The 25,106-nt window shown below is 49.0% G+C and overlaps 1 protein-coding gene across 1 annotated transcript in view; it reads right to left on the bottom strand.

Annotated features, from left to right (window-relative positions):
* Zan (zonadhesin) overlaps positions 1-25,106 on the bottom strand; it is an 88,261-nt gene that overhangs the window by 23,160 nt on the left and 39,995 nt on the right. Inside the window, 24 exon segments of the mRNA XM_050131142.1 lie at positions 212-371; positions 1,614-1,831; positions 2,248-2,392; positions 3,365-3,582; positions 3,928-4,069; positions 4,907-5,124; positions 5,714-5,855; positions 6,230-6,444; positions 6,881-7,022; positions 7,497-7,714; positions 8,241-8,382; positions 9,765-9,982; positions 10,565-10,706; positions 11,617-11,834; positions 12,286-12,427; positions 13,161-13,378; positions 13,733-13,874; positions 15,350-15,567; positions 15,924-16,065; positions 16,523-16,740; positions 17,116-17,257; positions 17,627-17,844; positions 23,480-23,778; positions 24,854-24,978. Coding sequence (XP_049987099.1) covers positions 212-371; positions 1,614-1,831; positions 2,248-2,392; positions 3,365-3,582; positions 3,928-4,069; positions 4,907-5,124; positions 5,714-5,855; positions 6,230-6,444; positions 6,881-7,022; positions 7,497-7,714; positions 8,241-8,382; positions 9,765-9,982; positions 10,565-10,706; positions 11,617-11,834; positions 12,286-12,427; positions 13,161-13,378; positions 13,733-13,874; positions 15,350-15,567; positions 15,924-16,065; positions 16,523-16,740; positions 17,116-17,257; positions 17,627-17,844; positions 23,480-23,778; positions 24,854-24,978 — 4,402 coding nt within the window.

The raw sequence follows: 25,106 nt of genomic DNA, 5'->3' as shown, positions 1-25,106 counted from the left end.
TCCTCTTTGTTTATCCGTACAGCACACCCTTAGTGAGCATAAACTGTGCCAAGTCCTGAGAGAAGAAAGTAAGAAGAGTGGGTCTCCCAAGTCAGTGTGGGAGCCAAATGACTAGGAGGCGAAAGCTGAGAGGAGACCCTGCTGTGGGCCCCCAGAACCCTCCCCACTGTGGTACTCAGTATCCTGATCTCGCAGGCCCAGGAGAACACACCCTCTCCATTTTCCTTATCAGCTTTGGCACAATTATGACTGCCATCATCACTGTCCTTGCAGTGAGTCCCAGTGGGACACTGGAAATTCCGGCAACGTATGTCTCCTGCCAGGCAGGTACAGTTCTGGGTACAGTCTTTGGAGAGCCAGGTCTTGTCTGCCTGCAGAGATCACGGAGAGAAAAAAGAAGTAGACATCTAGAGATGGTTGTTCTAGGGAGACAACTTTGTGCCCTGTCTGAAGGACTCACATTTGTCCTCCCTGTCCACAGGTTTCATTCTATAGAAACAACCAATCGCAGGTGGAAAATACTGGAAAAACTATTACAACGGGGAATTTCGGTATATCTCAGTGGGATTGTGCCTATTTAGAATCTTCAGGTGACGGATAGGTATGTGGCTCAGTGGTAGAGCCCCTGCCTAGAATCCCCCAGTGAGGGGCTGGGGTGTGGCTCAGTGGTAGAGCCCCTGCCTAGAGTCCCCCAGTGAGGGGCTGGGGTGTGGCTCAGTGGTAGAACTGTGGCTAAGAAATTTCCTGTAGGGTCTGGGATCACATCTCAGTTATAGAGCAAGGCTTTTCAGTATTTGCCTTGAATCCCAAAGTGACAAACATGTAAGGGGATGTGTGGTTAAATGATAGAACACTTCCATAGCATGTGCCATGCACATCCAAGTTTCACACTGCAGGACTAGCCATAAATACAGGAGAACCCCAGATGGACAAAAGCAAAGGGAAAGAGAAATGGCTACCAATCTCACGCTGAAAAAAATTTTACATTTATATTTTTCTTTGTGTGTGCACACACATGTGCATACATGGTCATCAGAAGGCAGCTTGCTGGAGTCATTTCTCTCCTTCCACCACATAGGTTCAAGAAATTGACTTGGCCTATAGGCAAGTGCCTTTGTCTCTGGAGCCAAGCTCCAGGTACACTACTTTTTTTTTAAATTACTTTTATTTTATGTGCTTTTGCCACCAGTGTCAAGTCCCCTGGAACTAGAGTTACAGACAGTTGTGAGCTGCCATGTGGGTGCTGAGAATTGAACCCAGGTCCTCTGGAAGAGCAGTTAGTGCTCTTATAACCTCTGAACCATCTCTCCAGCCCCTACTTTTAAAAAAACTAATCTTTGTGTTTCTCTATTTAACGATGGCACACGTATGTGTGGAGGTCAGAGGACAAATCTTGGGTGTTGGTATCACCTTTCATCCCATATTCAGATATCAGACAACACAGATTAGCAAGCCCTTAAATTTTGGGGATTCTCCTATCTCTACCTCCCATCTCACAGAAAACCCTGAGGCCTCCAACAATCAGTTCGCCGGACTGTAGAGGTTCCAATCATGTCCTTACTCACTGAGCCATCTGCCCGGGTCCACCAGGCTTACACTTGGCACACACTCACCGGGATGAGAACACCCTGGTCATCTCTACAGCTGCACTGAATTCTGAGTATGCATTTGCCGTCATGCAGCACAAAGCCAGATCGACAGACGCAGCCCTCTTTACAGGTGGAGGGGGCTTTTGGGATGGTGCCCCCACAGAGGCCCTCTGGGTCTGAGCAGGAAGGTGGACAGGAGGGAAGGCAGTGGGTGTAGCGGCTGTGGGCGGGGCACTTCACATCTATGGAGGAGAGAGAGTAGTGTTAGCAGATGGGGACAGAGGGGTCCAAAGATACAGAGGCTGCAGAAACCGAGCTAGGATAAATGACCAACACAATTTGTGCTGTCTGCTTTTTTTTTTTTTTTTTGATTTGGTTTTATTTTTCCTTTGCGATTCACCCGGCAACCACTTGACAATCATGCGCTGGGTGCCAGCCTGAGGAGAGAACAAATGAATATATCTCCCAAGTCAGTGGGAACCTAGCACTAAAGAGACTAGCACTAAAAAGGGATACAATCCAGAGTGGGGCCCCAATTCCTCTGTATTGTGCTAGTTCTCATGACCAGCCTCTGAAGCCAGAGACTACCTATGCTCCTTGCCCTGTCTCCACCCCTGCAGCCACAAGCACCCCCCTACCATCCCCATTGCCCTCTTACTGACGATTTTGGTGCAGTTAATGTTGCCATCTGGGCCATTCTGGCACTGAGTCCCTGGGGGGCAGTTGAAGCTGCGACATTGGACAACCCCTCCCATGCAGGTACAGCTCTGGGTGCAGCCACTGGAGACCCAGGTCTTGCCTGCCTGCAGAAGCCATGGGAAGAGAAAGGAAGTGAGGACAGAGAGGCTGTTCCGGGGACACAACCTCACCTTGTGTCTGAACAGCTTCAATCTGCCCTCCCTATCCATCCCTAAGTTCCACATCTATTGAGTCAACCAGCCATAGGTGGAATGTATTTGAACAGAGAAATATATGGGGAAGGAGGATTAGCAGTTCATTGGTAGATCATGGTCCTAAATCCTCAGTAGGGACCTCAAAGGATACTAGCTCAGTCACACAACTCACCAGCCTAGAATTCCCTCAGTGAGGGGCTGGGGTTTGGCTCAGCAGGTAGAACTACTGTCTAGAATTTATAATGAGGGTTTGGAGGTGGGGTTCAGTGGTAGAATCTTCCACTGATGGACTGGAGGTGTAGCTTAGGAGTCAAGCACTTGCCTAGCCTGTGCCAGAACCTGACCATCCTTCAAACTCAAGGGCCAGACATACAGACAGGAGCATTCCAGAAGAAATTAGATCAAAAAAAAAGTTTTATATGGCTCCAGAGATGGTTTAGCTGTTAAGAGCACTCGCTGCCTTGTGGAGGACCTGGGTTCAATTCCCAGTACCCACATGGCTGCTCACAACTCCTGTAACTCTAGTTCCGGGGAATCTGATGCCTTCTTTTGGCTTCTGTGGATACCAGGTTCCCAAATGATATACATGAATACATGCAGTCACCCACACACATAAAATAAGAATAAATCTTTTTAAAGATTGTACAGTGTGTGTTCACGTGTGTGTGTTCATGTGTGTGAGTGCTGGCCCACATGCCAAAGCAGTTGTGGGGGTTCTCCTTTCTCGGCCTGCCATGTTTTGGCAGAGTAATGGGATTCCAGACACAGGTAACTGCCCATCTCTAGTGAGTTGTGGAGATTCAAACTCAGGTCCTCACACTTGCACAAGAGAACAACTGACCCACTGAGCAAGCACTCCCGATCTTCGCCACACCCACTCACCGGAATGAGGTCGCCCCGGGCGTCTCTGCAGTCACAGTGCATCTGGAGCACACACCTGTTGTTGTGCAGTACATAGCCAGGCTGGCAGACGCAGCCCTCTTTGCAGGTGGAGGGGACTTTGGGGCTGGTGCCCTCACAGTGGCCATCCAGATCAGTACAGGAAGGTGGACATGGGGGAAGGCAGTTTGTGTAGCGGCTGTGGGCAGGACATTGCAGAGCTATGGGGTGGAGGGAGATTGGTGTTATTGGATGGGGCCTAAGGAAGTGGAGAAATGGCCCATAGAGCTTCAGGATTTTTTCCCTATTGTTATTAATTTTGAAAATATTTACTGAACATGGGGTGTGTGTCAAGTCCTTAAAAAAAAAAGTAAGAATGGATCTCCCAACTAAATGGGCAAGACTAACCATTGAGAAAGCAGCAATGAGAAGGGTCTCAGCAGAGCCAAAGGTCCACAGACTCTCTCCCAACCTCTGAGGCCCAGGAGCTAAGCTCCTTCTTGCCCTGCCTCTCATCGCTCCAGTCATTAGCACACCCTCCCCACCTTCCCCCGTGACCCTCTTACTGATTTTGACACAGTTATAGCTGCCATTATTGCTGTCCTTGCAGTCAGTCCCCAGGGGGCACTGGAAAGTCCTGCACTGGATGGTCCCTCCCATGCAGTTGCAGCTCTCTGTACAGTCTCTGTTGAGCCAGGTCTTGCCTGCCTGCAGAAGCCACGAGAAGAAAACTGAGGAAGAGGCCAGCTCTAAGGAGACAGCTTCTTTATATAGGTTTAGGTATGTAGGTTTGTTCTCACTGCATCTACTGAGTCAGCAAACTATGGGTGGAAAATCTTTGAAAAAAATAATTGCGTTAGGGGATGTGGGTGTACCTTAGAGGCACAGCACCTGCCTGGAGTCCAGTAGTTAGAGCTGGAGGTGTGGTCAGTTATGGACAGCCTGCCTAGAGTTCTCAGTGACAGGCCATGAGCAGCCTTCACACTCTAGAGTCAGTTCTGAAGACAGGCACATCCATGTGGTGGCACACACGTTCACTCCTAGCACTCAGGAGACAGAGTAAGCGCATCTCTGTGAGTTCAAGACCTGCTTGGTCTGTCTAAATAGTAAATTACAGGACAGTCAGGACTACAGAGAGAGACCTTGTCTCAAAAAACAAAAACAAAACAAATAAAAATATAGGCACATCCCAGGTTAACAAAAGCGTGGGAAGAAGCACAGTCCACTTTTACTTTAAATCTCTGTGTGCATGTTTTCATGTACGTTCATGTGTGTTGGAGTGTTTGTGCAGATATGTGTGAAAGTCAGAATATAGCCTGGAATATTGGTCCTCACCCTCTTACCTTGTGTTGTGAGGCTGTCTCTGGGCAATCACAAGACTAGCTAGCCTACACGTTTCCAGTAGAAGCTAGGAGCTACCACATCCAGCTTACAAAGGCTCTGGAGATTCAAACTCAGGCCCTCACACTTGTAAGGCAAACATTTTACCCAGTGAGCCATTTCCTTGGCCACCCCACCAATCCCTTTCTTTCCACATCTACTCACAGGAATGAGGTCACCCTGGGCATCTCTGCAGCCACACTGAATTCGGAGCACACACTTGTCATTATTCAGTAAGTAGCCAGGCTGGCACACACAGCCCTCCTTACAGGTTGCGGGGACTTTGGAGCTGGATTCCTCACAGTGGCCATCCATAATTGAGCAGGAAGGTGGACAGGAGGGAAGGCAGCTGGTGAAGTGGCTGTGGGCGGGGCACTGCAGAGCTTTGGGGTAGAGAGAGTGGCGTCAACAAGGGACCCAAGTGAGCACAGGTTATAGGAAGCAGGTCTGGCCAAGTGAGCAATGCTCTTTGGGCCTTAGTTTGCTTTTGTTTTATTCATTTAGTAAACATTTACTGAGCATGGCCCTGTGACAAGTCCTGAGAGAAGAAAGGAAGAAGACAAGTCCCACGTCGGTGTGGGAGATCACCCACTGAGACTGACACTGACAGGGAACTCAGCTGCGGGTCCCAGAACCCACCCCCACTATTGTAACTTTTGTTTTTTTATTTTTAAATATATTCATTTATTATGTATACAATATTCTGTCTGTGTGTGTGTGTGTGTGTCTGCAGGCTAGAAGAGGGCACCAAACCTCATTACAGATGGTTGTGAGCCACCATGTGGTTGCTGGGAATTGAACTCATGACCTTTGGAAGAGTAGGCAATGCTCTTAACCACTGAGCCATCTCTCCAGCCCCCTATTGTAACTTTTATACCCAGCCTCTAGGCTCAGAGGAAGAAGCTCCTGTCTTGCCAATCAGGAGCACGCCCCCTCCACCTCCCCTGTGGGGCTCCCCCATGGCTCCCTTACGTATTTCAGCACAGTTACTGCTGCCATCATTGCTGCCCTTGCAGTGAGTCCCTTGGGGACACTGGAAATTCCTGCACTGGATGGCGCCTTCCACACAGGTGCAGTTTTGGGTACAGCCTGCAGAGATCCAGGTCTTGCCTGCCTGCAGAAGTCATAAGAAATGAAAGGAAGTAAAGTCTGAGGGTGGCTTTTTATTTATTTATGTTTGTGTGTGTGCACATGTGAGTGTGTGCATATGCGTATGACAGCCCATGGAGGCCAGAAGACACATCAGTCCCTTGAGGCATTTGTTATAGGCATTATAGGCATTTGTGAGTAGCTGGGATCAAAACTCCAATCCTCTTGATAGAGGAGCAAGTGCTCTTAACCAAGGAGCCATCTCTCTGGCACCTAGTTCTCAGGAGACAACCTCACTTCCTGTAGGAGGTACTTACGTCTGGCCTCGCTGTCTCCAGATTTCACACAAGTTGGGTCTACCAACCATCTCCCTACCATCCTGATTCCCAGCTCACTCACCGGAACGAGAGCACCCTGGGCGTCCTTGCAGTCACACTCAATTTTGAGCACACACTTGTCATTACCCAACACATAGCCAGGTTGACAGAGGCAGCCCTCCTTGCAGGAAGGGACTTTAGGGCTGGTTCCCTCACAGCGGCCATCAGGGTCAAAGCAGGAAGGTGGACAGGAAGGAAGGCAGTCCGTGAAGTGGCTGTGGGCCGGGCACTGCAGAGCTTTGGATAGAGGGATGGTAGGGTTAGTGGAGAGGGCACAAGGAAGGCATGGCTGTAAATATCAAACCAGGCAGAATGACCAACAGAGTTCGGGGCTTTCCCCCTTCCTCTTAGTGTTCATTCACTGAGGATGGGCTGTGTGTCCAACACGTAGGACAGACGGCAAGAATAGTTTCTTCTAGCTCAGTGTGGGAGACTAGCCCTGGGAAAGGAAGGACTCAGAGCCACACTCTATGTTCCCAGGATCCCTCCTATTCAATTCCAGAATTCCTACGTGGACCCTCGAATGCATGACCTCTTAAGTGTGAACTAAGTGCATTTTGCACGTGGACCCTCGAATGCATGACCTCTTAAGTGTGAACTAAGTGCATTTTGCCCTGCTTGAAACCCTTCCAGCCACGAGCACACCTGCCCCGCCTCCCCCACGGCCCCTTACTGATTTTCACACAGTTGCTGTTGCCTTCATCGTTGTCCTTGCAGTAAGTCTCTGAAGGACACTGGAAATTCTGGCATTGGACAGTCCCTCCTGTGCAGGTACAGCTCTCGGTGCAGCCTCTAGGAGTCCAGGTCTTGCCTGCCTGCAGAAGCCATAGGAAGAGGAAGGGAGTGGGAAAGGGGCTGGTTCAAGGAAGACAGGCTTACTGCTATCTGCGGGACTTTCACTTCCTCTCCCACTCTCTAGGCCCACATCTACTGAGTCAGCCATTAGTGCATGGAAACTGTTTGAGAAAATACTGCATCTATGGACGGGACTTAGTGTCTGACAGCGAGCGGCCAGCAACTATTTCAACAGAGAGCATCTGTCTACAATTACTCGGTGAAGGGCTGTGGCATGACTCAGTGGTAGAACCAGTGCCTAAAATCATACAACAAGGGGTTAGGAGTGGTTCTCGGGGAAGAGCACTTGCTTAGCCTATGCCAGGACAGGCTTTTCTTCACATCCCCAGGCCAGCCATGTAGACATGAGCATGCCAGACTGACAGGAGCAGGAGAAAGAAGAGGAAGAGGAAGCCCAGGAGGAGAAGACATTCCCACTCTCCAAGCCCACTCACCGGGATAAGAGCGCCCTGGGCGTCTTTGCAGTCACACTGAATTCTGGGTATACATTTGTCCTTATTGAGCACAAAGCCAGAGTTGCAGAGGCAGCCTTCCTTGCAAGTTGAGGGGACTTTGGGACTGGTGCCTTCGCAGTGGCCCTCCAGGTCCAAGCAAGAGGGTGGGCAGGAGGGAAGGCAGTCGGTATAGTGGCTGTTGTCTGGACACTGCAGAGCTATGGAGTAGAGGGAGAGTAGACGTATGGAGAGGACCAGAGGAAGCCCAAGGAAGCGCTTCTGTGCAGGGGTCAGACTCGACAGAATGACCAGCAGATCCTTCTCCACCCCACCTGCACAAGCATTCACTAAGCATGCCCCGTTGATCAATCCACAAGAGAAAAAGTAAGAAAAATGGATCCCTCAAGTCAGTGTTGAGACTGAGAGTGAGAAGGGACTCAGCCCAGCCATGGCTCCACAAACTCTTTCTCTACTGTGGTAACTTCTATCCCCAAACCTCTAAAACCCAAGCAACAAGAACTAAGCTCCTTTTTCCTCTGTGTAACAGTCCTAGCTGTCCTGGAACTAGCTCTTGTAGACCAAGCTGGCCTCAAACTCATAGAGATCCACCTGCCTCTGTCTCCCGAGTGCTGGGATTAAGGGCGTGTGCCACCACTGGCCGGCTCAAAGCTCCTTCTTGCCCTGCCTCTAGTCTCCCCAGCCATGAGCACACACCCTCCTTCCCTTCCCCCAGGGCTCCCTTACTGATTTTAGCACAGTTGCTGCTGCCATCATTGTTGTCCTTGCAGTGAGTCCCCGGGGGACACTGGAAATTCTGGCACTGGATGGTCCCTCCTGTGCAGGCACAGCTCTGGGTGCAGTCTCTGGAGATCCAAGTCTTGCCTGCCTGCAGAAGACATGGCAAGAGACAGAAAGTGAGGAAGGGGAGGTTAGCAAGAGACAGACAGCCTCATTTGTCTGACTTAGGTTTGCCCTCCCTATTGCTACTGCAGATCTACTGAGTCAGTCAACAACAGGTAGGAAATATTTAATAAGTATTTCCTTCTGTTTCTGTATGCACAACTCAGCAGAATAGAACCTGCCTACAATCTCCCAGTGAGCAGGTGTGGGGGGGGGGCGTGAGCGATCAGCAACATTTCTGCCTGGAATCCTAGGTCAGGACACTGGGGGAGGGGGTCTGTGGTAGATGTTGGCCCTGAATCCTATAGTAGGGATTTAGGGAACATATAGCTCAGTTGCAGAGCACCTAACTAGAATCCTTAGTGATGGGTGGTTGTGTGATTTTGAAGTAGAATACTTGTCTGGAATTCCCAGTGAGGGATGGGGAGTGTGACTCAGTGGTAGTGTATTTGCCTACCCTGTGCCTGGACCTGAACAATCTTCACATTCTAGCACCAGCCATACAGGCTGGAGAATCCAAAATACAGAGAAGCAGAAGAAATGAGTTAGTGGCTCCCAACCCTGCATGGGTGTTATTTTCTTATTTTCTTTTCTTTTTCTTTTTTGGTTTTTGAGACAGGGTTTCTCTGTGGTTTTGGAGCCTGTCCTGGAACTAGCTCTTGTAGACCAGGCTGGTCTCGAACTCACAGAGATCCGCCTGCCTCTGCCTCCCGAGTGCTGGGATTAAAAGCATGCACCACCACCGCCCGGCTCATGGGTGTTATTTTCGCTTGTTGGTTTGTTTGTCTGTTTTTGAGACAGGTTCTCACTATGTCGTCCTGGCTGGTCTGGAACTTGTTAGATAGCTCAGGTTGGCTCTGAACTTTTAGGGACATACCTGACTCTGCTTTCCAAGTACTGGGATTAAATGCATGAGCCGTCACCCCCCCCCCCCCCCCCCGCCGTGTGTGCGTGTGTGTGTGTGTGTGTGTGCGCGCGTGTGTGTGTGTGTGTGCGCGTGTGTGCGTGTGTGTGTGTGTGTGTGTGTGTGCTTAGACATGAAGGTTAGAGGATAATCTCAAGTATTGGTACTCACGTTGTAGCTTGTATTGAAAAGCTCAGTGTGTCTCTCTGTATCTGTCTTTTTCTCTTTGTTTTGGCCACCACAGCATACACAAGACTAAACTAGCTCTCATGTTTCTAGGATTCTGCTGTCTTCCTTTCCCATCTCCCAGTAGAAGCACTGGGTTAGAGACATAGGCTACTACTGAGTTCATCTCACATGGGTTCTGGGGATTCGAACAAAGGTCTGAATACTTGCAGGATGAATACTTTATAATGGAGCTATCTTTACAGACCCCACTAATCCTACCATCTGTGTGCACTCACCGGGATGAGAGCACCCTGGGCGTCCTTGCAGCCACACTCAGTTCTGAGCACACACTTGCCGTCATGCAGCACAAAGCCAGGTTCACAGACACAGCCCTCCTTGCAGGTGGAGGGGGCTCTGGTGCTGATCCCCTCACAGTGGCCTTCTGGGTCTGAGCAGGAAGCCAGACAAGATGGCACGCAGTTGGTGTAGTGGCTGTGGGCGGGGCACTGCATAGCTATGGGGCAGAGAGAGTGTGGTTAATGAAGAGGAACACAGGGTCAAAGCAGAATGCTCAAGAGAGGGTGGAGCTCCCTACGCCTTTTGTTACTTTCAGCCAACATTTACTGAGTGTGAACTTTATGCCAAGTCCTAAGGAAAGCAGCGAGAGTAGAGCTCCTGGGACTGGAAAGGTGGCTTAGCTGTTAAAATTACTTGTTGCTCTTGTGCACCCAAGTTAAGTTTGTCCTGTTCAAGAACCTCGTGCAAGTCAGGCTCCAGAGCATCTGATGTCCTCTGTGGCCCCTGCATGAACTCGCTCGGGTGCACATACCATATACAGACACACCGCTCGCTATACGTGGAATTATAAATAAAATCTTTACAAAGAACGAGTCTTCCAGGTGAATGTGGAGACTGACAACTGAGAGACTAACAGTGGGAAAGGGTCCAGCTCAGCCACGGCTCCCCACAACCCATTCCCGTAGTGGTACTCTTATCCCAGATTTCATAGGCTCAGGGGACTAAGCTCCTTCTTGCCCCACCTCTGGGCTCCTCAGCCACGAGCACACCCTCCCCACCTTCCCCACGGCTCCCTTACTGATTTTGGTACAGTTGCTGTTGCCATCCGCGATGTCTTTGCAGTAAGTTCCTGAGGGACACTGGAAATTCCTGCACAGGATGACCCCTCCCACGCAGGTACAGCTCTGGGTGCAGCCTCTGTTGATCCAGGTCTTGTCTGCCTGCAGAAGCCAAGGGAGGGGAAGTGGAGGCATAGGATTTATTAGAGAGAGACAGCTTTGCCTCCTGTCTGAGGGATTTACCTTTACCTTCCGTATCCGCAGGTTCTGTATGTATTCATGTAGCCAGCTATGGATGCAAGGTATATGGGGAGAAAATGCAGTGGAGGTTTGCCTGGAATCCCCCAGTGAGGGACTAAGGGCATAACTCAGTGACAGAGCTGAGCCCTGAGAATTCTCAACTGGGGGTTTGGGAGCATGGAGCACACTTCAGATGTAGAACTTATGCCTAGAATCCTCAGAAGTAATAAGTGGGGCGGTGGGCAGGCTGTGGTTTAGAGATAGGACATCTGTTCAGAATCCTTCAAGAGGGTCTGCGCTATGGCTTAGAGGGAGAGCAACTACCTAGGAGCCATTCTTGAGGACTGGGAGGACTTGACTAGAATTTCCCAAGAGGGGATGAGACCATAGCTTATTCTCCAACCTTTAACTTACAGGACTAGCCATACAGACAGGCGCATCCCAGGTGGAGAAAAACAAAAGGAATGAAAAAAGTGGCCCTTAATCTCACTTTTTACAAAACGTTTCAGTGTTTATGGGTGGGAGCAGGAACACATGTATGTTCAGAGGTCGGAGGACAATCTTGAATATTGGTCCTCATCTTTTACTTTGTTCTGAGACTCTCTCTTCTTCCCTTCCTCCCACCCCTCTTTCCTCCCATCCACTCCCCCTGTCTTTACTGTCCTTCACTCTGTTTCCCATCTCCTAGTAGGAGCCCTGGGATTACAGACGCACACCACCAAGGCCTACATTGACTGGACAGATTCACACTCAGGCCCTCAGTTCTCTTCAGGAAATGTTTTACCCTGAGCCATTTCCCATCCCCCACATCCCACTTTAGATGTCCACTCACCGGGATGAGAGCACCCTGGGCGTCCTTGCAGCCACAGTGATTTCTGAGCACACACTTGCCGTCATTCAGCATGTAGCCGGATTCACAGACACAGCCCTCCTTGCAGGTGGAGGGACCTTTTGTGCTGGATCCCACACAGCGGCCATCAGGGTCCGTGCAGGAAGGCTGGCAGGCGGGAAGGCAGTTGATGAACAGGCTGTGTTCTGGGCACTGCAGAGCTATGGGGTGGAGGGAGACAAATTACTGAAGATGACCTAGAAGGTCCGAGTGAGCAAGCTGCAGAAACCAGACTAGCAGGCTGGAGAGAGGGCTCAGCCTATAAGATTGCTTGCTGCTCCTACACGGGCCTTGAGTTCAGGTTCCAGCATCCATATAAGGTGGCTCAGCACCCCCTGCTATTCCACCTAAGGGGATGCAGCATCGCTTCTGGCCTCCACATGCACTGCACTCAGGTGCAAAATACACACACAGGCACTCCATTATACATGTATTTAAAACATCTTTAAAAAATTTGAATCTGCCAAGTCAATTTGGAGACCAACAATGTAAAGACAACAGTGGGATCCAGCCCAGCCATGGGTCCTCACATACCTCCCCACCATGGTACTCCCATCCCTCCAGCCATGAGCATCTGCCACACCCTCCCCACCTTCCCCACGGCTCCCTTACTGATTTTGATGCATTTACTGTTGCCGTCCTCGATGTCCTTGCAGTAAGTCCCCGGGGGACACTGGAAATTCCTGCAGTGGATGGCCCCTCCCACGCAGGTGCAGGTCTGGGTGCAGCCTCTGTTGATCCAGGTCTTGTCTGCCTGCAGAAGCCAGGGGAGAGAATGAAGTGAGGGCAGAAGGCTGCTTAGAGGACAACAGCCTCGTCTCTCTGAAGTGCTGACCTTTGCCCTTCCTATCTGCAGGTTTCTTATTTAGTTAACCCATCATTGACGGAAAATTTTGTGTGATTGGTAGAGCACCTGCCTACAATTCCCATCAAAGTGCTTACAAAACAACCGTCCCTTGGTGGCCTGAGAGCACAGCGCAGTTCACACAGCTTCTGACTACGTACAGTCTCCTGGTGGGGTTTGGATGTGGAGGCTCAACTATAGAGCACTTGTCTAGTATATTCCAGACCTGATCAACCTTCACACTCCAAGGCAACCATGTGTATAGAAAGGCACATGCCATGTGCACAAAACACAAGAAAAGAACAAGTCGTCCCATCCCAATTTTCAAAACAATCTCTTTGTGTGGAGATGGGTTTATTTGTGTGTGCAGAACTAGGGCACATGTATCTGTAGAGGTCAGAGGATTCCACTTTGTATTGAGGCAGCTCCACTCCCCTCCTTTTTTCTTTTTACACGTCCTTCTCCACGATGCACAGAGACTCCCTTAAGTTTCTAGGAATTCTCTGTCTCCTAGTAGGAGGCTGGACTACAGAGACAGGCTACCCAGCCAGTTTACGTGGGCTGTGGAGATTCAATCCAGATTCAAACCACCTTCTAAGCCATCTCCCCAACCCGCACCATCCCAGCCTCCAAGCCCACTCACCGGGATGAGAGCACCCTGGGCGTCCTTGCAGCCACACTCAGTCGTGAGCACACACTTGCCGTCATGCAGCACAAAGCCAGGGTCACAGACACAGCCCTCCTTGCAGGTGGAGGGGGCTCTGGTGCTGATCCCCTCACAGTGGCCTTCTGGGTCTGAGCAGGAAGCCAGACAAGATGGCACGCAGTTGGTGTAGTGGCTGTGGGCGGGGCACTGCATAGCTATGGGGCAGAGGGAAAGCTGGATTAGTGGAAAAGCTCAGAGGGGCTCAAGAAGCAATGGCTACAGAAACCTGGTGGGGCTGAATGACCAACAGAGCTTTGAGGGTTTTTACCCCTCTCATATCATTCATTCAGCAAACATTCACTGGGCATGGGATGTGTGCCAAGGCCCCAAAGTAATAAAATGTCTTTCCAAGTGAATGTGGGAGACTCTAACACTGAGAAGGCGCCCAACTGAGTTCTCTACTTTATCCCCCACCTGTAAGGTCTAGAGCACTAAGCCCCTCTTGCCCTGTCTGATCCACTGAGTCATGCGCAAACACCCTCCCCCTTCCCCCATGGTGGCTCCCTTACTGATTTCAACACAGTTACTGGTATAATCTTCGTTGTCCAGGCAGAAAGTCCCTGAGGGACACTTGAATTTCTGGCATCGAATGACCCCTCCCATGCAGTTACAACTCTGGGAACAGCCTCTGGAGATCCAGCTCTTGCCTACCTGAAGAAGTCAGGAGAAAAGGAAGTCAGGAAGGAGGGGCTGGTTTGAGGTGGCCAGCCTCACCCGCTGTCTGAAGGGCTTCAGTCTACCCTCCCTAACTGTACATTCAGAATCTCGTGTGCCAATTAACTACAAGTGGAAAATATTTGGAAAAAGAAAAAAAGAAAACCACTACATCTTGTCAGGATGTAATGGCAAACACTTTTAAATCAAGTGTTTGGGAAGCAGAAGCAGGTAGATATCTGTGAGTTCAAAGACAACCAGGACTACATAGTGAGATTCTGTCTCAGGAAACAAAAACACAAGGGCAAATGCTGCGTCTGGGGCTGGCAGTACAGTTCAGGGGTGCAATGTTTGCCTGGACTCCTCCTGAGGGAGACTAGAGTATAACTCACCCTTAGACAATCTGTCTATCATCCGTACTGAAAGGCTGGGGCGTGGCTCAGTGCTAGAACACCTAAACCTAGAATCCTCCAGTTTGGGGATAGAGGTGTGGCTCCTTGGTAGTGAGCCTGCCTAGACTATGGCAGGCCCTGACAAACCAGGGAAGGACATCCCAGGTGGAAAGAAGCAGAGGAAACTAGAAAGTGGCCACCAAACCTATTTTTTTAAAAAAAAAATTTGTATGTGTTTGTCTATGTTTGTGTGGGGGAGTGACTGGGGAAGGACTTATCCATCGAGGCCCGAGGACAAGCTCTAGTTTTGACTTGTCTTCCGTTCTGTGTTGAGCCAGTCCCCCCACACCTCACTCTCTGCTGCTGTTCTCCACACGACCTTCTAAAGACTCTCCTGTCTCCCAGCTCCCGGGAGGAGCACCGTAAGAGAACCACTACAGCAGTCATGTGGGCCGTGGCCATCTGAACCCAGATCCTCACCCCTGTGTGTGTGTGTGTGTGGCTGTGGCTGTTCTTGGTTGTCAACTGACTACATCTGGAATGAACTAAAACCCAATGACTGGGCACACCTGTGAGGGATTTATTTATTTTTCTTAATTAATTAATTTGAAGGGGGAAGACCCACTTCTAATCCAGATCTTTGAGGTAGGAAAATCGACCTTTAATCTACCTGCTGGCAGCCCATATAAAAGACATAGAAAAAGGAAGCTTTCACATTCTCTGTCTGTCTCTCAATCTCTCTCTCTCTCTCTCTCTCTCTCTCTCTCTCTCTCTCTCTCTCTGCTTGCTCTCATTGGCAAATCCATTCCTTCACTGGCATTAGAGCCTACTTTTTTGGGACTCTGGTGTATACTAAAGACCAGCAGAGGAATCCAGCCTCACAGACTGAACAACTATTGGATTCTTGGGCCTCCCATTTACAGGCAGCCACTGTTGGATTAGACTTACAGGGTAAACCATCCTAATAATTTCCCTTCCTATATCTAGAGAGATTCATTCTGTCGAGAACCCTGACGAATACACACAGCAAGAGATTTACCCACTGAGCCCTTCTCAAACCAACTTTCTATACCAACTCACTGGGATGAAGGCACCCTGAGTGTCTTGGCAGCTACACTCAGTTCTGAGCACACACTTGTCATCATGCAGCACAAAGCCAGGTTGGCAGACACAGCCCTCCTTGCAGGCGGAGGGGGCCCTGGTCCTGGCACTCTCACAGTGTCCTTCCGGGTCCAGGCAGGAAGGCAGGCAGGAAGGAAGGCAGTCGGTGTACTGGCTGTGTGCTGGGCACTGCAGAGCTAGGGGATGGAGGGAGAGTGGGGTTAGTGGGAAGAACAGAGGCAGACCACAAAAACCAGCCTGGGTAGAATGATCAGTAGAGCTTGGGGGTTTTCTTTCCCCTTTTGTTATTCATTTAGCAAACATTTACTGACTGTGTGCCATGGCTTGGAAGAAAAAGGTAAGGATATGGAATATTGACGTGGATATGGAAGACTAACCTCTGAGAGCTAACGCTGAGAAGAGTACAGCCAAGCTGTGGATCCCCAGCATCCCTCATCACTGTGGGATTGCCTATCCCTAAGCTCCACCTTTCCCTGCCTCTCGTCCCTCCAGCCATGAGCACCCTCCCCACCTTCCCCCAGGGCTCCCTTACTGATTTTGACACAGTTACTGCTGCCATCATTGCTGTCCTTGCAGTGAGTCCCCGGGGGACACTGGAAATTTCGGCACCTGATGGCCCCTCTCATGCAGGCACAGCTCTGGGTGCAGCCTGTGGACATCCAAGTCTTGCCTGTCTGCAGAAGCCAGGGGTGAGAAAGAAGTGGAGACGGAGGATGAGCTAGAGAGCCAGGCTTAGCCTCGTGCCTGCAGGGCTTACGCAGGCCCTCCTCACATTCAAGCTCCATATCTATTCAGCCAACCATGCACCAGTAGAAAATATTTGATTTTTTGAAAAATGGCATTTGGGGCTGCAGGTTCAGAGACAGAAGGCCTGTGTAGAATTTCCCAGTGAAAGTCTAAGGGTGTGGCTGAGCAGTACATTGCTAGCCTAGAATCACATCAGGCAGGGTGTGCTGCTTGGCTCAGAGTTAGAAGGCTTGCCTAGAATCCAGTACTAAGATGCTGGGGCAAGGTTCATCCTTAGAGCCTTTGCCTGCTGTATGCCAGGCTCTGAGGACACAGGTCTTCACAGTTCAGGGCCAGCCACACCGACAGGAACGGACCCCAAGCCCACTCTCCACACCTACTCACTGGGATGAAGGCACCCTGGGTATCTTTGCAGCCACAGTGAGTTCTGGGTACACACTTGTTCTTATCAAGCACAAAGCCAGGGTGGCAGAGGCAGCCTTCTTTGCAAATGAAAGGCCCTTTGGGGTTTGTGTCGCTGCAGTGGCCATCCAGGTTGGAGCAGGAAGGAGGACATGCGGGAAGGCAGTTGGTGTAGAGGCTGTGGGCCGGGCATTGCAGAGCTATAGGGAGGAGGAGAGACGGGTTACTGGAGAGGTCCAGAGGGACCCAAGGGAGTAGAAACTACAGAAACCAGGCTGGGCTGAACAACGAACAGAGCTTAGGAGAGCGTTTTCAGTCTTTTGCCATTCACTTAGCAACCGTTTACTGAGTGTGGGCTGTGCGCCAAGCCCCTAGGGAAAAAAGAAGACGGATCTCCCAAGTTAATGGGAGAGACTAACCATTTAGAGATTTACATTGAAAAGGAACACAGCCCAGCCTCGCGTCCCCGGAGTCCCTCTCCCCTGCGGTGCTCCCCATCTCCCACCTCTTAGGTCAGGACACTGACCCCGCTAGCCACGAGCACACTCTTTCTACCATCCCTGGCATTTCCTTACTGATTTTAACGCATTTGCTGCTGCCATCTTCATTGTCCTGGCACTGAGCCCCTGAGGGACACTGAAAATTCTGGCACTCAATGGCCCCTCCAATGCAGACACAGTTCTGGGTACAGCTACTGGAGATCCAGTTCTTGCCTTCCTGTAGAAGCCATGGGAAAAGAAATATAGTGAGGGGGGAGAACTGCTTCTGGAGTGACAGCCTCCCCTCCTGCTGAGGACCTTGTTCTTTTAGCCTGCAGGTTTCACTCTACTAAATCAAAAAAAAAAAAAAAAAAAACAGATAGAAAAATATATATAAAAAAAATTGCATCTGAGGCTGGAGGTGGAGCTGAGTGAAGAGCCCCGGTGTCCGGTCCCCCATCAATGGCTGGGAACACAGCTCAGGGCAGAGCACCTGCACAGCCTGCGTCAGGCCCTGACCAGCTTTCATACTCCAGGGCCATGCATAGAGAGAAGCGATGCAAAGGAGAAAGTGGTCCCTCCCCAGTCCTATCTCTACGCCACTCACTGGGACGAAGACACCCTGGGCGTCTTTGCAGCCACAGTGAGTCTTGAGCACACACTTGTCATTGTTCAGCACATAGCCCGGTTGGCAGATGCAGCCCTCCTTGCAGGTGAAGGGGACTTTGTGGCCAGAGCCCTCGCAGCGGCTGTTGGGGTCCAAGCAGGAAGGTGGACAGGAAGGAAGGCAGTTTGTGTAGTGGCTGTGAGGAGGGCATTCCAGAGCTACGGAGTGGAGGGAGAACAGCATCAGTTAAGAGGGCCAGAAGGGGCCAGAGAAAGCAAAGGCTGCAGAAACAACATAGTTTGTCCCCGCTTTTTATCCATTCCACATTGACTGAGTACGCATGGGCTGTGTGCTAGCCCTGAGGAAATAAATACATGAATAAGGTTCTTTTTTTTTTTTTTTTGGTTTTTCGAGACAGGGTTTCTCTGTAGTTTTAGAGCCTGTCCTGGAACTAGCTCTTGTAGACCAGGCTGGTCTTGAACTCACAGAGATCCGCCTGCCTCTGCCTCCCGAGTGCTGGGATTAAAGGCGTACGCCACCACCGCCCGGCTGAAAAAGGTTCTTTTAAACTAATGTAAGAAATTTAGCCAGGTCAGTCAGCAATAGCAAAGTGACCTTCATGTCCTCAGTCCTCCTAGACTTATGGATATAGGACATACAGCTATAACGGAGACGCAGGACAGGGAGGAGAAACTGCCAAGGGATTTAAAATGGTCTTTCAGGGAAACAGCTGTGTGTGGTGCCTCAGAGCTGTACCATCAGCACTTGGAGTACAGAGGCAGAAGGATCCAAACTCAAGGCCACTGTCAGCTACATAAGTAAGTTTAACAACAGAGAAAGACAGGGCTGAAGAGATTTCCCAGAAATAAAGGTGCTCGTCAGCAAGACTGAGGACCCGAATTGGATTTTCCGGATGTCAGTGAGAGGAGAGAATTAACTCCCGAAAGTTGTCCTCTGACCTCCACATGTGTGTTCTTACATGCATGCATATACACACATGCACACACACACAATAAATAATGTAATAAACAAAGCAAAACAGAGAGTGGTCAAATGGAATACACACTGTGTTCATGAATAAGGAGCGTCAGCAATATGCTGATCCCATCAATTATTCCTCAGTGAATTAACTTGCTCCTCCCCCACCCCCTCACTGAGAGATTCTAGGCGATCACTCTACCCCTGAGCTACATTCCTAGCCTGGCTGACTTAGCATGTATATTATATCATATATCTTAAGCTACTTAGAGATTGTTAAAAGTGTATTGGAGGGTAACACAGGTTCTATGCAGACTCTATGCCATTTATGAAAGGGACTTAAGCATCCGCAGATGTTGCTACCCTTGGGGTTCCTGGACCCAATCAGACCCCTGCTGATATGGACAATTATAAGTACTAAAAAGTTTCAATCATCCCCCTTGCTTTGCATTTTAAGATATCTTACTTATGTGTGTATGTGTGTGTGCATGCATGTATATGTGTATCTATGTAATGTGTATAAGGGTGCTCACAGAAGCCAGAAGAAGGTATCAGATACCCTGGAGGCAGAGTTACAGGGGTTTGATAGTCACCTGATGTGGATGTTGGAAACTGAACTTGGGGTCCTCTGCAGGAGCACTTAACTGCTGAGCCATCTCTCGTGCTTTAAAATTTTAAAGGATCTTCATTTATGGTGAGGGCTACACAATTGTAGAGATCCCAAAATTGTTCTTACCTACTGAGTCATCTCTCTGGCCTTAATGTTTGTTTAGCTATACAACTGAGCCAGGCTTGGTGGCACAGGAGGAACAGAAGTTCAAGCACATGTTTGCTGCCTAAGGATTCTGAGGCCGGTCTGGGTGGATGACGCTAAGGAGTCAGTATTTCCCAGACACTACAGGTCATTTCCATCTATGAACCCCCAGTGCTTGTGACAGCATGCACAAGGCCTGCACAAGTACAAGCCCAACAAAATCTCAGCATGGAGAAGGGAAACGGGGTGAACTCCCACCCCTAGCTGAAGACCTACTGGCAGCTGGTATCTGCTGGGAGACAGAGTTGGTTTTCTTTAAGGATGTGGCCCCTGGGAGGTGGACTACACTCCAGCGGATCAAAAGTAAATAAAGAGCACAAACTGACTCAAATGGTTTAAAAAAAAATTCACAAACTTGAGTGGGTAGGTGGAACGGGGAGGGTTGGGTGAGGGGTGAATATGATCACAATACAGTGTATAAAATTCTCAAAGAATTAATACTAATAAAACCAACACTAAGGCTGTTTGGAAGAGCCATAAGGAGTCACAGTACTTTTATTTACCTAAAGTTACATATAATAGATTAAATGTATACATATATAGTTTAAATGAAGTTGTATCACTTGGGCTGACAATGCTCCCTACAGGAGCAAAAGACTAACAAAACCCCCAGTATCAGGTGTGAGAAATCCCTTTGAAGTTATTAGTCAGGGACATCCAAAAGACTCCCGAAACACTATAGGCTACTGCCCTTGGTTGTCCTCCCAAGGTAAAGATAAACCCCTTGGGTTGAAGACACATGCACTTGGAATACAGTACTCAAGGATCTTGAGGATCTGAGCTGGCTCCTACCCAAAAGCCTCCTCCCTGAGGATTAGCATTCATGGTACCAACAGGTACTGTTGGGGTTCCAAAGAAAGGGAACAACCAATAGTCCTATCTCACTGGGACGTCCGTCACTCCACTGCCCAGCACGAAAGATATTCCCATGGGTGCAATAGGGACACACATCTTGGTGATCATCAACAGCTGTCTAATGGGTATTAAGGCCCGCTCAACAACAGAGAAAATAAAATATGCTTGATACTGGAAACCTACCCCTGGGCTCTTAGAAAAGAATCTACCTGGGTGAGGCGGTTGTAGCACACACCTTTAATCCCAGCACTCAGGAGGCAGAAGCAGACGGATCTTTGTGAGTTCGTGGCCTGGTCTACAGAGCTAGTTCCAGGACTGGCTCCAAAGCAGCAGAGAAGCTCTGTCTCAAAAAACCAAGAAAAGAAAAATCTACACTTTACTAATTAAACTGCATTCCAAATACCTATCTGTATACCAACAGAAGCTTGTAGCTCTCGCTCCTCACCAAAGAAACGTCTCTTCACAATAGATGAGGACCATCTGCATCACAACTTCTGCAGCGAAGGCTCAGGGAATATTGCAGGAGAGGGGACAGAGGATGAGGAGATCAGCTGGGAACAGGAAAGCGTCTCTCATGAGGCTTCAACAATATGGCTGCCTAAACAAGACCTGCACAAGCACGCCACCAACAGATGTGCTGACACGGGAGGGGGGATCTCATGGGGGCCTCAGGCAACTTAGGGATGGCGAAAGGGGGAGAAACCGTTGTCCCTAACAGGTCAGCCATGAAATCACACACACATATACACACATATATGTTACTTACATGTAACAATAAGTGGACTAAGTTGTATTTATTTATTTATTTATTTACAATGGCATTGTCATTGTAACAATGACAAAGAAAGAGAGGTCACAAAATTTGCAAGGGAGCAAGGGCACAGAACATACATAGAATTGAAGGGAGAAAAGGAAAGAGGGAAATGGTGTAGTTACATAGTAACTTTTTAAAAAGACACTAAGAATGCCAGGCATAGTGGTGCACATCTTTAATCCCAGTGCTGGGGAGGCAGAAACAGGCAGATCTCTGTGAGATCAAGGACAGCCTGGTCTACACAATGAGTTCCAGGACAGCCAGAGCTGCACAGTAAGACCCTGTCTCAAAAGAAAAGAAAAGAAAAGAAAAGAAAAGAAAAGAAAAGAAAAGATAAAAAACAGAAAGCTCAATATTCTTCATAGTTCAAGTTCTGAAGTCTCAAAAAGCTTATAGTAGAAAAAAAATAAAGAAAAAACTGTTGTGGAACAATCATTTTGTACACTTTAAAAAAGTGTCTTTGCCAAGGTGCCTTCTGATTAGTTTAATAAAGAGCGGAATGACCAATGGCTAGGCAAGAAGAGATTAGGCGGGACTTCTGGGCAGAGAGAAAAGTGGAGGAGATGAATCTCGGTGCAGGGAGACACCAGAGGGCTCAGAGAAGAAACAAGAGGTACAAGATGGAAGAGTAGTAAAAAGCCATGAGGCAAAACGCGGATTGATACAAATGGGCTAATTTAAGTTATAAGAGCTCGTGGGGCGTACGTCTTTAATCCCAGGCAGAGGCAGGAGGATCTCTGTGAGTTCGAAGCCAGCCTGGTCTACAGAGCCAGTTCCAGGACAGGCACCAAAAAATCTACAGAGAAACCCTGTCTTGAAAACAAACAAACAAACAAACAAGAGCTAGTGGGATAAGCCTAAGCTATGAACTGAGCTTTCATATGAAATGAGCTGTCATTTCTTGTGAGCTGGTGGCTCACAAAATCCACCTCAAAAGGCAGAAAAGAACTTCAGAAAGTCTCCAGACAGCTAGGGATGTGGTTCGGTTGGCAGACTGTGAAGCCCATCATGAAACCAGGCATGGCGGTGCAAGTCTCAGGGTGGAGGCAGAAAGATCAGGAGTTCAAGGTTATCCTTGGCACTTAGCAAGTTCAGGACAAAACTGTGCCATACAAGACCCTGTCTCCTCCTTCTCTTCTTCCTTCTCCTCATCAAGATATAAAAGAAGGCACCCAGTCTAGTCTAGAGGTGCAAAGAGCTTTCTAGAGGTATGTATGAAGATATACAGTGTGTGGGAAAATGAGGTTTTGGGTGTGAGCTGCATGCAGATGAGAGGTAATAGATGAGAGGTCTTAAAGTCACAGCACAGAATTTAAACGTAACTTCAAAGGCAGCAGCAACCAGGCAGGATAGTGACGGCACTGCCTTTGGAGAGATGAAGATGGAGAGGGGCTAGAAATGCAGCTCAGTGCAGACTGTTTATCTAGTGAGAAAAGCTCTGGGTTCCATCCCCAATAGTACAACTTAATTCACAAAGTTCTTGTATCAGTGGACTGGCTTGGGGATTTATTAGTCTATATCGCCTTCCCACAAGCATGAAGACCCAAATTCAATCCCAAGAGCCCATTTGAAAAGCCAGACATGGTGGACAGTGCCAGGAAGGCAGAGACAGAAGGACCCCCTGGGGCTCAGCAGCCAGCCTAGGCTTGGTGGCAGAGGGCCTACTGAGAGACCCTGTCTCAGAAAACAAAGCAGGTTTTTAGGAGATAGCACAGCTGGGAGCATGCTTGTCATAGAAGCACAAGGACCATGTTTCTTCCCCAGCACTCACATAAAACCCAGGCAGGTGGCATGCACTTGTAATTCCAGTGCTGGAGGCAAAGACAGGCAGATCTGCTGGTCAGCCATTCTAGACAGCAACTGAGCTCCAGGTTCAGTGAGAGACCTTATTTCCAAACAGAAAGTAGGGAGGCTAGAGAAATGGCTAAGTGGGTAAGAGCACTTGAAGCTCTTCCAGAAGATTTTCCCTTATAGCCACCTAAGGTACTGGGGCATGCACACGTGCATACACACACACACACACACACACACACACACACTTTTTTTTAAAAAATTTATTTATTTATTATGTATACAATATTCTGTCTGTGTGTATGCCTGCAGGCCAGAAGAGAACACCAGACCTCATTACAGATGGTTGTGAGCCACCATGTGGTTGCTGGGAATTGAACTCAGGACCTTTGGAAGAGCAGGCAATGCTCTTAACCTCTGAGCCATCTCTCCAGCCCCCCCCCCCCCCCTTTTTAAGTTATAGTGGAACACGCCTATTACCCTGGTGTTCAGGAGGCAAAAGCAAGAGAACCTTGAGTTTGAGGCCAGCCTAAGCTACAGAGATATGTGGAAAGAAACGGGGTCTGGGAATAGCTATGGGGTGACTCCAGGGGAGACTCACGGCAGAAGCTGCTGTTCCTCCAGATAGGTGGCTTGAGCCCCTGTTTCTGGCAGGCATCCTGGAAGGACTGCAGAGCCTCACAGAGGGCACGGAAGAGTTCTCTGAATTCACAGAAGTTGTTCATACATCCCAGCAGGAAGGGCTTAAGGGATACCCGGGAAGCACACTGGGCCCAGGTAGGACCCTGGAGAGCAGTCTTGCAGTTTGCTTGGGCTTTCTCGAAGTCAGCGGGCCTGCAGTTTCCGTTCATGATCTCCTGCTGCTCCACCTGGATATTCTGCTCTTCGATTTTCTGGCAACTGGAACGGGAAAAGCAAGGGCTCAGAAGAGCTGGGCGTGGTGATGGATGCTGTGATCCCAGTACTTGGAAGAGGGGAGGCTGGAGGATCAGAAGTTCAGGGCCGAGGCTGGTGAGGAAGTTCACCACGCAAAGCACTTGCCACCAAGCCTCAGGACCTGAGCTCGGTCCTTGGAACCTATATAACAGAAAGTGAGAGAAGGGATTTATATAAATTGTCCTCTGACTTCCACACATGCACCATGGCATGTGTACACACACAAACACAATTCATAAAATTAAAAGAAAATGTTTTAAGTTGCTCAAGGAGGCTGGAGAGATGACTCAGTGGTTAAGAACTTGTTGCTCTTAAGAGGAGCCAGGTTCAGTTCCCAGTACCCACACGATAGTTCACAAGCATTCATAACTCCAGTTTCAGGGGATCCAGTGTCCTCTTCTGATCACAGTGGGCACCAGGAACACCTATGGTACACAGACACACCTACAGGCAAAACACTCACACACATAAAATACAATAGAAATCTTAAAAAACAAAAGCACTTGGGAGGCAGAGGCAGGCGGATCTCTGTGAGTTCAAGGACATCCTGATCTACAGAGTGAGCTCTAGGACAGCCAGGGCTTTGAAAATCAACCTTGAAAGAAAGTAAGTTGTTCAAGGTCATCTTTAGCAAAAGTGAGTTTAAGACTGTCATGTACTATGTAAGATTCTGCCTTAAATACACACACACCATATATAACCAATAACAATAAATTTAAAATGGAAGTTGGGAATGTAGTTGCAGGTTAGGGCCCTTGCCTTGCATGTCTGAGGTCCCCTGTACTGCAAAAATAAAAGAAGCTAAGTATGGTGGTGTGAGCTTGCAATCCTAGTGCTCAGGAAGCAATGGCAAGAGGATGTTGGTGAGTTCAAAGCTAACCTGGTCAATTTATTAAGTCCCAGGCCAGCCAGGGCTACATAACGAGACCCTGTCCTGAAAGGGCAGAAGGAAAAAAAGGAATGAAAGGAAGGAGGAAGGGAAAGAGGAAGAGAAGAGGCAGAAATTGCGAACAGGTGGCCAGACTTAGAAGCCCATTACCTTGGGTCGATGTGCTTATCTGCCCAGCTCTCCATGAACTCCTGCTCATCCTGGGCCAGTTCATCACTGGACATCATGAGTTCATCCTCTTCCTCACCATTGAAATTCCCACACACACCGCAGACCTGGGAGGGCAGAGAGGAGTAGGTTTTCAAGGCTAAAAGGGTAGAAAAGTTTTTCTTTTTCTTTTTCTTTTTTTGGTGCTGGGGGTGAAACCCAGGGCTTTGGGCAGGTATTCTACCACTGAGCTACA

The sequence above is a fragment of the Alexandromys fortis genome, unplaced genomic scaffold, assembly GCF_014885135.2.
Source record: "Alexandromys fortis isolate MF-2015 unplaced genomic scaffold, M_Fortis_MF-2015_v1.1 scaffold_370, whole genome shotgun sequence".
Classification (NCBI taxonomy): domain Eukaryota; kingdom Metazoa; phylum Chordata; class Mammalia; order Rodentia; family Cricetidae; genus Alexandromys; species Alexandromys fortis.
Note: the sequence above shows the minus strand (reverse complement) of the source record. Positions and strands in the feature narration are given on the sequence as shown.